This window comes from Chrysemys picta, unplaced genomic scaffold (assembly GCF_011386835.1).
Source record: "Chrysemys picta bellii isolate R12L10 unplaced genomic scaffold, ASM1138683v2 scaf1674, whole genome shotgun sequence".
Taxonomy (NCBI): Eukaryota; Metazoa; Chordata; order Testudines; family Emydidae; genus Chrysemys; species Chrysemys picta.
In genome coordinates this window covers 1-13,000 of record NW_027054380.1, presented here as the reverse complement: position 1 = coordinate 13,000, position 13,000 = coordinate 1, and the positions used below count along the sequence as shown (strand labels likewise).

The 13,000-nt window shown below is 56.1% G+C and overlaps 1 protein-coding gene across 1 annotated transcript; it reads left to right on the top strand.

The window, feature by feature from the left end:
• Positions 1–1,093: 1,093 nt before the first annotated feature.
• LOC101939083 (patatin-like phospholipase domain-containing protein 6) lies at positions 1,094–5,535 on the top strand (the record flags this gene model as incomplete). Its single annotated transcript, XM_065580138.1, has 6 exons — positions 1,094–1,349; positions 1,795–1,935; positions 3,801–3,960; positions 4,332–4,412; positions 4,968–5,096; positions 5,188–5,535. Coding segments are annotated over 6 exons (866 nt in total), but the record flags the coding sequence as incomplete, so codon positions are not given.
• Between the last annotated feature and the right edge of the window lie 7,465 nt (positions 5,536–13,000).

The following is a 13,000-nucleotide window of genomic DNA, read 5'->3' as shown; positions in this document are numbered from 1 at the left end:
CTGGGTCAGCTGGGGTTGGGCCATAGGTCTTTTATTGCAGTGTAGACATAGGCTCTCCCCCGCAGCCACCTGGTTTTGTTCTCTGGACCAGCCACGCTGTGCTCACCTGCCTCGGAACCAGGTGTCTGTCTCCGGGTACAGAAATGTTGATTCCAGCCCAGAAAGTCCTAGCAACTCTGCTCAGATCCCTGGCCGGCTCTCCCACGGCCTACGGAGAGAATGAATTCTTTCCCCCAACGGGCAGTGGTGCCAGGGTGCTAGGTGCAGAATGATGCAGACAGCTCATAAACACCGTACAGAGCTTTGTCACACTAAGTAACAGCAGTGGGGTTAGCAGCCAGGGCAGGGCGTGTGGCTGTCTGCCCCGGCAGCCAGGAGCTGGGCCCTGCCTGGAGGGAGGGACAGTCTCAGCATGCGAGGTCCCCAGGAGCCAGCCCCGAGGGGACAGTCTGGCTGATAACAGGAACCTATCCAGGCCCATGCTCCAAAGGTGGGGAAAGTGTTTTCAAAGAACTAACATCCCAGCCTCTGCCATCCCCTCTTCTCCCTGCTCCCCCCACCCACTTGGCCCTGCCTAGGGGCAAAGGGGGGCAGCGCTGGCCCAGGCACGGAGAGGGGGGTGTTCATGGGTCAGTTTGGGATGCAGGAGCAAGTCTCCTGGTGCTGGTTGTCTCTGCAGGGAGCAGTGAGGGGGAGCTGGGGCAGAGCTGGGGGTGGGGAGTGAACTCCAGCTGGCACCAGTGGCGGGAGATGGGCTCCTGTGGGGAGCACACTGCAGCCCAGCTGGGTCATGGTGCCAGGAACTGGGGCACAGCAGCAGATAGCTCTGCCAGAGCCTGGACTTGGGGAGGGTCCTGTGGGGTCACTAATCCCAGAGAAGTGAGCAGGGCCCCGTCCCCACCACTGGGAGTCCTGTCCAGCAGCCCCTCACTGAGCTGCTTGCTGAGCGGATTGGGGCGAGGCAGTAGGGTGCTGGGCTTTCCCAAGGCCTCTGCCTCAGGCCCATCATCTGACTGCCTGTGAGGATTCAGGGGGGCAGGGAACCAGGCACCAGGAGCTGGGAGGGCTGGCACTGAAGCGGGGTGACCTGCAGGAGAAGGCCAGTTCCATGAGGACTCCCCTACTGTGTCTCCTGCCTGGCTCGCTGGCAGCAGTGGTTGGCTGAGTACCAAATCTCCTCACCCAGATGGCTGGCTCCAGTGGGCGCTGTCCGCGGGAGCAGCTGGTGGCTTACCTGGACTGTCTCTGCAGGTGTCCCAGTCCACCTCCTCCCTTGTGGACACAACCATCTCCAGCACCTCCCGGCCCCGCATGAAGAAGAAGCTCAAGATGTTGAACATTGCCAAAAAGTAAGTGGGTTCGCTCGTCCTCCATGGTGTGAGACAACTGGGGCTGGCCCAGCCCTGCCATGAGGGGTAGTGGAGGCACCCATGTTCCCAGCCCTGCTGCGGGAGTGGGTATTACACCTCCCCCCAAGCCATTAGCACTAACTGACCTCTCCTTGCTCTGCAAAGCAGCTGCACACCAGCCTGGACACCAGCCTGGAGAACCCACCCCCAGAGCAGTTGACCGGCACCGGACCAGCCTGTGGCATGGTGCTGCTCAGCTCCCTGGGTGGGGCCCTTGGGCCTCCGGCCCCTGGCATGGGTGAGTGCCATGGCTCAGGAACAAGTCCTGCCTCCTTGATGCATGATGCAGATTCTCTTCTTCCCTGGTGTGTGGGGGGGAATCTACCCCTGCAGGCAACTCTCTGGTTGGCCCCGTCTATCCCCTCTCGTCTGTCCCTGTGCCCAGGATCCTGCGCATCAAGAAGGAGCTGCCCATCCTGCAGCTGAAGGAGCCGCCGCCCTCAGTGCTGGAAGCGGATCTGACTGAGTTTGACGTGGCCAACTCCCACTTGCCGTCCGAGGTGCTGTACATGCTGAAGAACGTCCGGTGAGTGCCCCCAGGCAGCGGGGCCCAGAGCCCAGGCTCAGCTGCAGCCACGTTTCCCCCTCCCCGCAAGCAAGCTTGAGCTAGGGTGGGCACCTCTGAGGTACGAAATCCAGGAGACCCGGGATGGTCCCGAGCCCATGACCTGGCCAGCTGGCTGCGTGTAATGGAGCGCTCTGTCCGACTGATTTCCCAGCACGGTCCTGGGAAAACCTGGACACCGTGTGAGCCTGTCAGATCATCTAGTCCAGTGGGTCTCAACCTTTCTTCATTTGCGGATCGCTCTGGACATTTTGAATGGAGGTGCGGACCCCTTGGGAAATCTGTCTGTAGATACAGCTGAATTCTGTTCAGTTTGTTTTAACCTGTCCTTTGCGGACCCCTTAGGCATAGTCTGTGGACCCCAGGGGTCTGCGGACCACAGGTTGAGAACCACTAGTCTAAGCTGTGCAGGCTCCAGCCCAGTCGGACCATAGGTGGGAGAGCTGCCGGGAATGCTCTGGAGCAGCAGGAATGGTGGCCCTGGTTCTCCAGTAGGGAGCACTCTTCCCTCTTGGCTGATACAGAGCTAGTGCTCCACGGGGCAGGGCAGCTGGAGGCAGCCTCTGTCGGGTGTGAGCAAATGCCCTTGTGGGCTCGTGGTGGGACCCAGCACAGCGTTAGTCCTGGCTGAGTCCCGGCAGTGTTGCTGTGGGGCTATTGCATCAGACAGACTCTTCCCCAGAAGTGGCTGTGTTTGGGGTCGGGGGTGACAGCTTGTGGGCACTGGGATCCTGGAGCAGGGTAGTGTCACTGGAGGCTTGACCCTCTGGGGCAGCTCTGTCACGGACTCACAGACCGTGCCCACTCTTGGCCCCGTGAGGTCCATGGGGGGTGCCCCTTTCAGTGTGACAGCCCTTCTCGGAGGTCCACTCTCTCTTGGGGTCAGGCCCCTCCACCTCCTGGAGCCGCACCTATCTGAGCCTTAGCACATCTGTCTCTGCCGTGGGCCCCCTCAGGGAGTCCACTCGCTCTGGACCCCCAGGGCCTCCACCCCCGAAGGGGTTGGTGCGACCCTGTTCTCTAGACCAGAGTGACTCTCAGCCAGCATAAAACAGGAGGATTTATTGAGAGTTGAACAAAGCACAGGAAACTCTCAGGGCCTCAGGCCTGGCCTCCCTCAGCCCAGCACATCCCAGTCTCTCTGCATCCAGGTGGGCTCTGCCTGCTCCCCCTCTCCAGCCCAGAGCCCCCTGCTCCCAGCTGGGCATCTGAGATCACCGGCCCCAGGCCCTGCCTCTGTCCATTGTCTTCTCTCCAGGTAAACAGGGTCGTAAACCGGGGCCTCCTCTCCTCGCTTCTGTCCTCTGGCTGGAACCGGCTGGTTAGGTCACTGGGTCCTCACTCTGCAGCCCATTGTCCGCCCACTGGCCAGAACCGGCTGCGTCTCCTCAGCTGGGCCTCCGGGTCACCAGGTCGCCAGATCACCGGTCGCTGGGGTATCCATCGTCCCGGCCATCGGCTGGGTCCCCAAGTCCTCTCTTCAGTTCTCTGCAAAACACACCCCCTCTCCCCTCACCTTGTTAAACCAGTAATACCCAGGGAAACTGAGTCCCACCCCCTCCACATGCATGCAAACCACAGAAAACAAGAGAACCCCCCACTTCGTCACAAGCGCCCACTCCCCCATTCATTGAGATGTGGGGCGGGGGGATGACTGACAGAGCCCGCCTAGTCCGCTGGGCTCTGGGTGGGTGTTCTGGCCCATGTGATGCAGGAGCTTGGGCTGGGCCCCAAGAGCCCCTCATGACATGAGCCCCAAGTCCCTGCCATGAGTTGCTGAAGGCTTTGCTCCCCTGCTGCCAACCATGACCCGCCCTTCCTTGCAGGGTGCTGGGCCATTTTGAGAAGCCGCTGTTCCTGGAGCTCTGTAAGCACATGATCTTCCAGCAGTTCCTACAGGGCGAGTACGTCTTCCGGCCCGGCCAGCCCGGCACCAGCATCTACGTGGTGCAGGATGGCAAGCTGGAGCTCTTCCTGACCCAGCAGGTGAGCGGGCATGTCCCAGCCCACCCTGCCGTGTCCTATCTGCTCAGCAGCCACCAGCGACCCCTCCTGCCCCAAGCCAGCTGGGGAGGCTGGTTGTGGCCCCAGTGCTCTGCACCCCTTGGCTGGGTGGTCCCCTGCACCTGGGGACACCTTGGGGCAGAGGGCATACAGGACGCAATGGCTGAGGCTAGCTGCCAAGCAGCCCTGCCCTTCGGGATCACCGTGGCTGTAGGCTCCCCTGGGGCTGCCTCCCTTCCAGGGAGGGGCTCATGGAGCAGGCCTCCACAGAGCCTGGCGCCAAGCGAGTTCTGGTGGCAGGGATGGCGAGGGTGGGTGATGGGCCCCCTAAGGAGGGTGTTGCTGTGTTGCAGGACGGGAAGGAGACCCTGGTGAAGGAGGTGTTCCCCGGGGACAGCGTGCACAGCCTGCTCAGCATTCTTGACGTCATCACGGTACCAGCCCTGCCCCTCCACCTCCTGCTGGCCCCGTCCACCCATCCCACTCCCCCGCCCCTCTGGTGCTGGAGTGAATAGTCCAGCTCATTGAGTGACTGGCAGCCATGGGGTCCCCCGCAGTTCTGCTCATGCCCCTCAATCCCAACCCGCAACCCCCTGCTCTCCTAACCCTGGGTCCCTAATGAAAGGCTAAATCCGGGTAGGCCCTGTGGGATGTGTGTGCTAAGCCCACCTGACCCCCCATCCCGTGATGGGTTTGCAGCCTGGGTCCGAGGTGGTGACATGCCACCATCACCCTGCCCTGTGCTTGCCACCTTGCCCCACACCTTTCCTCCACAGGGCCTGGGTCTCGGCCTTGGCTGGCTGCTGGGCTCGGGTGAACGTGGCTGTAGGCTGCTCTCTGGACCTTTTGGCCTGAAGCCGTGGGGTACCCCCCGGATCCCTGGCTGTCCTTGGCAATGCCTGCCACTGGTAGGCTGCTCTACCCAAAGGAGGAGGCGGGGGCACCCCAGCCTTGGTGCAGGGACACATGGGCACTCGGTTCTCACACAGGGGCACCAGCGGCCGTACCGGACAGTGTCTGCGCGGGTGGGCGAGGACTCCACAATGCTGCGGCTGCCGGTCGAGGCCTTCTCTGCCGTCTTCGAGAAGTACCCCGAGAGCCTGGTGCGGGTGGTGCAGGTGAGTGCGGCCTCGGCTCCCATCCCACGTGCTGACGCCCTCCCCTCCCCTGCATTGTGCCGCATGCTCAGACTCTCCCCTTCCCTTCCAGATCATTGTGGTGCGTCTGCAGCGGGTCACCTTCCTGGCCCTGCACAATTACCTGGGGCTGACTAATGAACTCTTCAGCCCTGGAGCTGGGCAGTGCTAGTGGGAAGGGGTCCCTGGACTCCCTGGTGCAGCGGAGCCACCCCCACCTACCCCGCCCGCTCTCACGCTGCTCATGCCTCCCACGCAAATGGGGAGGAGGGGAGAAAAGTGCTTGCTGCAAACCTGGTTTTGCTCCCCACCTCCTGCTGGGGTTCTGCCCTGCTCCCCAGCTGTGTTTGAGGGTTGGGGCCTGGGGCGGGGAGCTGCTCTAAGGGCAGCAGGCAGGAGCATGGGGAGCCGGCAATGCCACTTTCTGCCGGGCCGCTGTCCCTGACGCGCTCTCTCTGACACTAGCGGACATTGCCCGGAACATGGGCCCCAAATCAGTGGTTGCCATCGACATGGGCAGCCAGGACGAGACTGACCTCTGTGACTACGGGGACAACCTCTCAGGCCGGTGGCTGCTGTGGAAACGCCTCAGTCCCTGGGCCCAGAAGGTTAAGGTGAGCCCTGCCCTGCCCTGCCCTGCCCTGCCCTGCCCTGCCCTGCCCTGGGGGCTTCCGAGCCCGAGAGCCCCCCCCAAGGGGAACCTGCCCCATCTCTCCTGCTGCTTCTGGGAACATCACCCCGGCCACCTGTGTAGAACTGATAAATGAAATTGTTTTTAATTGTTCACTTTTTCAATGTAACTTCATAAGTCAAGTTTATGAATGAATCCACATTCATTTTATATCAATGTAACTTCATAAGTCAAGTTTTATGAATGAATCCACATTCATTTTATATCAATGTAACTTCATAAGTCAAGTTTTAAGAATGAAACCACATTCATTTTTGAATGAACCACATTCATTCATATAACCGGTTACCCCAATAACTGGCTAATTGATTTTGAAGCCGCTTGTTGAGCTCCTGTGGTTAAGTCCGCTGCTGCTTAGCTCAATTAAGCTGCTTGTTAAGAGCTACAAGTATCAGGGGGTAGCCGGCAATGTGTTAGTCTGTATCTACAAAAACAACAAAGAGTCTGGTGGCACCTTAAAGACTAACAGATTTATTTGGGCATAAGCTTTCGTGAGTAAAAACCTCACTTCTTCGGATGCATAGAGTGAAAGCTACAGATGCAGGCATTATATACAGACACATGGAGAGCAGGGAGTTACTTCACAAGTGGCGAACCAGTGTTGACAAGGCCAATTCAATCAGGGTGGATGTAGTCCACTCCCAATAATAGATGAGGAGGTGTCAATTCCAGGAGAGGAAAAGCTGCTTCTGTAGTGAGCCAGCCACTCCCAATCCCTATTCAAGCCCAGATTAATGGTGTTGAATTTGCAAATGAATTTTAGTTCTGCTGTTTCTCTTTGAAGTCTGTTTCTGAAGTTTTTTTGTTCAATGACAGTGACTTTTAAATCTGTGATAGAATGACCAGGGAGATTGAAGTGTTCACTTACTGGCTTGTGTATGTTACCATTCCTGATGTCCGATTTGTGTCCATTTATTCTTTTGCGGAGGGACTGTCCGGTTTGGCCAATGTACATGGCAGAGGGGCATTGCTGGCACATGATGGCATATATGACATTAGTGGATGTGCAGGTGAATGAGCCCCTGATGGTGTGGCTGATGTGGTTGGGTCCTCTGATGCTGTTGCCAGAGTAGATATAGGGACAGAGTAGGCAACGAGGTTTGCTACAGGGATAGGTTCCTGGGTTGGTGTTTCTGTGGTGTGGTGTGTAGTTGCTGGTGAGTATTTGCTTCAGGTTGGGGGGTTGTCTGTAAGCAAGGACTGGCCTGCCTCCCAAGGTCTGTGAGAGTGAGGGATCATTTTCCAGGATAGGTTGTAGGTCGTGGATAATGCACTGGAGAGGTTTTAGCTGGGGGCTGTATGTGATGGCCAGTGGTGTTCTGTTATTGTCCTTGTTGGGCCTGTCCTGTAGTAGGTGATTTCTGGGTACCCGTCTTGCTCTGTCAATCTGTTTCCTCACTTCCCCAGGTGGGTATTGTAGTTTTACGAATGCTTGATAAAGATCTTGTAGGTGTTTGTCTCTGTCTGAGGGGTTGGAGCAAATTCGGTTGTATCTTAGGGCTTGGCTGTAGACAATGGATCGTATGATGTGTCTTGGATGGAAGCTGGAGGCATGTAGGTACGTATAGCGGTCAGTAGGTTTCCGGTATAGGGTGGTGTTTATGTGACCATCACTTATTTGTACTGTAGTGTCCAGGAAGTGGATCTCTTGTGTGGACTGGTCCAGGCTGAGGTTGATGGTGGGGTGGAAATTGTTGAAGTCCAGGTGGAATTCTTCAAGGGCCTCCTTTCCGTGGGTCCATATGATGAAGATGTCATCAATGTAGCGCAAGTAGAGGAGGGGCACTAGGGGACGAGAGCTGAGGAAGCGTTGTTCTAAGTCAGCCATAAAAATGTTGGCATACTGTGGGGCCATGCGGGTACCCATAGCAGTGCCACTGACTTGAAGGTATAAGTTGTCCCCAAATCTGAAGTGGTTGTGGGTGAGGACAAAGTCACAAAGCTCAGCCACCAGGCTTGCTGTGGCCTCATCAGGGATACTGTTCCTGACAGCTTGTAGTCCATCCTCATGTGGAATATTGGTATAAAGTGCTTCTACATCCATGGTGGCCAGGATGGTGTTTTCAGGAAGAACGTCAATGCACTGTAGTTTCCTCAGGAAGTCGGTGGTGTCTCGAAGATAGCTGGGAGTGCTGGTAGCATAGGGTCTGAGGAGAGTGTCCAAATAGCCAGATAATCCTGCTGTCAGAGTACCAATGCCTGAGATGATGGGGCGTCCAGGGTTTCCGGGTTTATGGATCTTGGGTAGCAGATAGAATACCCCTGGTCGGGGTTCTGGGGGTGTGTCCATGTAGATTTGTTCCCGTACTGTAGCTGGGAGTTTCTTGAGCAGATGGTGTAGTTTCTTTTGGTATTCCTCAGTAGGATCAGAGGATAGTGGCCTGTAGAATGTGGTCTTGGAGAGTTGCCTGGCAGCCTCCTGTTCATAATCTGACCTGTTCATTATGACTACAGCACCTCCTTTGTCAGCCCCTTTGATGATAATGTCAGAGTTGTTTCTGAGGCTGTGGATGGCATTGCGTTCTGTACGGCTGAGGTTATGGGACAAGTGATGTTGTTTGTCCACAATTTCAGCCTGTGCACGTCTGCGGAAACACTCTATGTAGAGGTCCAGTCTGTCATTTCGACCATCAGGAGGAGTCCACGCAGAGTTCCTCTTCTTGTAGTGTTGGTAGGAAGGTTCCTGTGGGTCAGTGCACTGTTCAGAGGTGCGTTGAAAATATTCCTTGAGTCGGAGACGACGAAAGTAGGCTTCCAAATCACCGCAGAACTGTATCATGTTCGTGGGGATGGTGGGACAGAAAGAGAGTCCCCGAGATAGGACAGACTCTTCTGCTGGGCTAAGTGTGTGGTTGGAAAGATTGACAATGTTGTTAGATGAGTTGAGGGTACCATTGTTATAGCCCCCAGTGGCAGGTATTAGTTTAGATAGCTTACAGTCCTTTTTCCTCTGTAGAGAAGTGAAATGTGCATTGTAAATGGCTTGTCTCATTTTTGTAAAGTCCAGCCACGTGGAAGTTTGTGTAGAAGGCTGGTATTGTATGAGAGTCTCCAGTTCTGAGAGCTCAATGTTGATCTTCTCCTGTCTGCTGTACAGGATGCTGATCAGGTGGTTCCTCAGTTTCTTTGAGAGTGTGTGGCACAGTCTCTCACCATACTCAGTGTAGTATGTTGATTGCAATGGATTTTTTACCTTCAGTCCTTTTGGTATGATGTCCATCTGTTTGCATTTGGAGAGGAAGATGATGTCTGTCTGTATCTGTGCAAGTTTTTTGTTGAGGTTGATGGATTTCCACTCCATACGGCTAAATTTAGTGCCTTGCATGTTGTCAAGTATCAGGGGGTAGCCGTGTTAGTCTGTATCTACAAAAACAACAAAGAGTCTGGTGGCACCTTAAAGACTAACAGATTTATTTGGGCATAAGCTTTCGTGAGTAAAAACCTCACTTCTTCGGATGCATAGAGTGAAAGCTACAGATGCAGGCATTATATACAGACACATGGAGAGCAGGGAGTTACTTCACAAGTGGCGAACCAGTGTTGACAAGGCCAATTCAATCAGGGTGGATGTAGTCCACTCCCAATAATAGATGAGGAGGTGTCAATTCCAGGAGAGGAAAAGCTGCTTCTGTAGTGAGCCAGCCACTCCCAATCCCTATTCAAGCCCAGATTAATGGTGTTGAATTTGCAAATGAATTTTAGTTCTGCTGTTTCTCTTTGAAGTCTGTTTCTGAAGTTTTTTTGTTCAATGACAGTGACTTTTAAATCTGTGATAGAATGACCAGGGAGATTGAAGTGTTCACTTACTGGCTTGTGTATGTTACCATTCCTGATGTCCGATTTGTGTCCATTTATTCTTTTGCGGAGGGACTGTCCGGTTTGGCCAATGTACATGGCAGAGGGGCATTGCTGGCACATGATGGCATATATGACATTAGTGGATGTGCAGGTGAATGAGCCCCTGATGGTGTGGCTGATGTGGTTGGGTCCTCTGATGCTGTTGCCAGAGTAGATATGGGGACAGAGTAGGCAACGAGGTTTGCTACAGGGATAGGTTCCTGGGTTGGTGTTTCTGTGGTGTGGTGTGTAGTTGCTGGTGAGTATTTGCTTCAGGTTGGGGGGTTGTCTGTAAGCAAGGACTGGCCTGCCTCCCAAGGTCTGTGAGAGTGAGGGATCATTTTCCAGGATAGGTTGTAGGTCGTGGATAATGCGCTGGAGAGGTTTTAGCTGGGGGCTGTATGTGATGGCCAGTGGTGTTCTGTTATTGTCCTTGTTGGGCCTGTCCTGTAGTAGGTGATTTCTGGGTACCCGTCTTGCTCTGTCAATCTGTTTCCTCACTTCCCCAGGTGGGTATTGTAGTTTTACGAATGCTTGATAAAGATCTTGTAGGTGTTTGTCTCTGTCTGAGGGGTTGGAGCAAATTCGGTTGTATCTTAGGGCTTGGCTGTAGACAATGGATCGTATGATGTGTCTTGGATGGAAGCTGGAGGCATGTAGGTACGTATAGCGGTCAGTAGGTTTCCGGTATAGGGTGGTGTTTATGTGACCATCACTTATTTGTACTGTAGTGTCCAGGAAGTGGATCTCTTGTGTGGACTGGTCCAGGCTGAGGTTGATGGTGGGGTGGAAATTGTTGAAGTCCAGGTGGAATTCTTCAAGGGCCTCCTTTCCGTGGGTCCATATGATGAAGATGTCATCAATGTAGCGCAAGTAGAGGAGGGGCACTAGGGGACGAGAGCTGAGGAAGCGTTGTTCTAAGTCAGCCATAAAAATGTTGGCATACTGTGGGGCCATGCAGGTACCCATAGCAGTGCCACTGACTTGAAGGTATAAGTTGTCCCCAAATCTGAAGTGGTTGTGGGTGAGGACAAAGTCACAAAGCTCAGCCACCAGGCTTGCTGTGGCCTCATCAGGGATACTGTTCCTGACAGCTTGTAGTCCATCCTCATGTGGAATATTGGTATAAAGTGCTTCTACATCCATGGTGGCCAGGATGGTGTTTTCAGGAAGAACGTCAATGCACTGTAGTTTCCTCAGGAAGTCGGTGGTGTCTCGAAGATAGCTGGGAGTGCTGGTAGCATAGGGTCTGAGGAGAGTGTCCAAATAGCCAGATAATCCTGCTGTCAGAGTACCAATGCCTGAGATGATGGGGCGTCCAGGGTTTCCGGGTTTATGGATCTTGAGTAGCAGATAGAATACCCCTGGTCGGGGTTCTGGGGGTGTGTCCATGTAGATTTGTTCCCGTACTGTAGCTGGGAGTTTCTTGAGCAGATGGTGTAGTTTCTTTTGGTATTCCTCAGTAGGATCAGAGGATAGTGGCCTGTAGAATGTGGTCTTGGAGAGTTGCCTGGCAGCCTCCTGTTCATAATCTGACCTGTTCATTATGACTACAGCACCTCCTTTGTCAGCCCCTTTGATGATAATGTCAGAGTTGTTTCTGAGGCTGTGGATGGCATTGCGTTCTGTACGGCTGAGGTTATGGGACAAGTGATGTTGTTTGTCCACAATTTCAGCCTGTGCACGTCTGCGGAAACACTTAAGAGCTACAGTTGTTCAGCCAGCTGCCTTTGTAAGTTTCAATATCAATCGGATTCCTGTTTAAGTCACTGAGACTTGCACTCTTTCAGTATCTCAGTATTGTAACTTCTGTTCACCATTCATTACACTTGCCTACATTCAGGGCCGGCTCTAACTTTTTTGCCGCCCCAGGCAAAAAAGAAGAGCGCCGCCCTGCCGTAACACCCTCCCCCTGCGAGCACCGGGCTGCCGAAACCCCCGCCCCCTCCCAGTGCCGCGCTGGGCCGCCCAAACCCCCCGCCACCTCCAGCGCCGCGCCACGCCGCCCAACCCCCCCCCCCAGCGCCGTGCCGCCCAAATCCCCCCCCCCCCCAGCACCACGCCCGGCCGCCCAAATCCCCGCCCCTCCGGACTGCCGGGCCGGGCTAACCAAACCCCCAGAGTGCTGGGTCGGGCCGAGCTGCCCCCCCGACAGTGCCTCGCTGCGCCGGGCCGCCCAAACCCCCAAGCGCCGTGCCGGGCCGCCCAAACCCCCACCCCTGCCAGCGCTGCGCCGCCGAAGGCCCCCCCCCCAAACAGCACCACGCCGCCGAAACACCCCCGCGACAGCCCTAGGTGCAGGCAGGGTCCCTTCCGCCACAGCCCCTGCCTCCCAGGGCTGCTCCTGTCTGAGCATGCGGGCCTGCCTTGGCAGCCAGTGGCTTCCCTCAGGCTGGCTGGGCACAGTCACTCCTGATGCCCCAGTGGCAGTTGCTGAGATCCGGCTCCGGCCACTCAGCTGGACTGAGCCAGCTGGGGGGGGTCAGATCTGCAGAACGTAGGAGAGACTGTCCCTTGCAGCCCCCTGCCCCAGGATGCTGTCCAAGGTGGGGCTGATCCACCCCCTTGCAGGACACTCCTGTTTTTCCCCACACACATACAGGTGCCCGACATGGCGGAGATCCAGTCGCGTCTGGCCTATGTGTCGTGTGTGCGCCAGCTGGAGGTGGTAAAGTCGAGCTCCTACTGCGAATACATTCGCCCACCCATCAACCGCTTCAAAACCATGGACTTTGGCAAGTTCGACGAGATCTACGTGAGTCCAGATGGCCTGGGCCACGGGGATGGGGAATGTGGGAGGCTCTGATTAGGGGTGGGGGGAGTGTCTGTGCTCGGCTGGGGACGGGGAGGTGGGAGGCCCTGATCTGGGCCCTGGGCTGCACTGGGCTGGGGGTGAGAGGCCATGATCTGGAGGGGGAGAGGAGTCTGTGCTCGGGCAGCGGTGGGGGCAGTGGGAGGCCCCCACGATATGGGGGGGCCGAGGGAGGGTCTGTACTCAGACGGGGGTGGGGTGGGTGGGAGGCCCTGATCTTGGGGAGGGGGGTCAGTGCTCAGCAGGGTATGGGAGACTGGGAGCTGCGCTTGGCCAGGGGTGGGGAGGGTGGGAGGCCCCAATCTGGGCCACTGGCTGTGCCCAGGTTGGGGAGGGAGAGGCCCTGCTTGAGGGGATGGGTTGGAAATCTGATGGCCACCCGTGTGGGGAGCAGTCCCCCAGCTACGTTGGAGCACCCAGGGCAAATCCATGTCTTGCTCTGCAGCGGGTGCTGCCTGGCCTGGCCAGCCCCCCCACACCTGGCTGGAAGGAGTGGGCCCCTCACCCTGCCCATCCATCTCATGCAGGACGTGGCTACCAGCATGG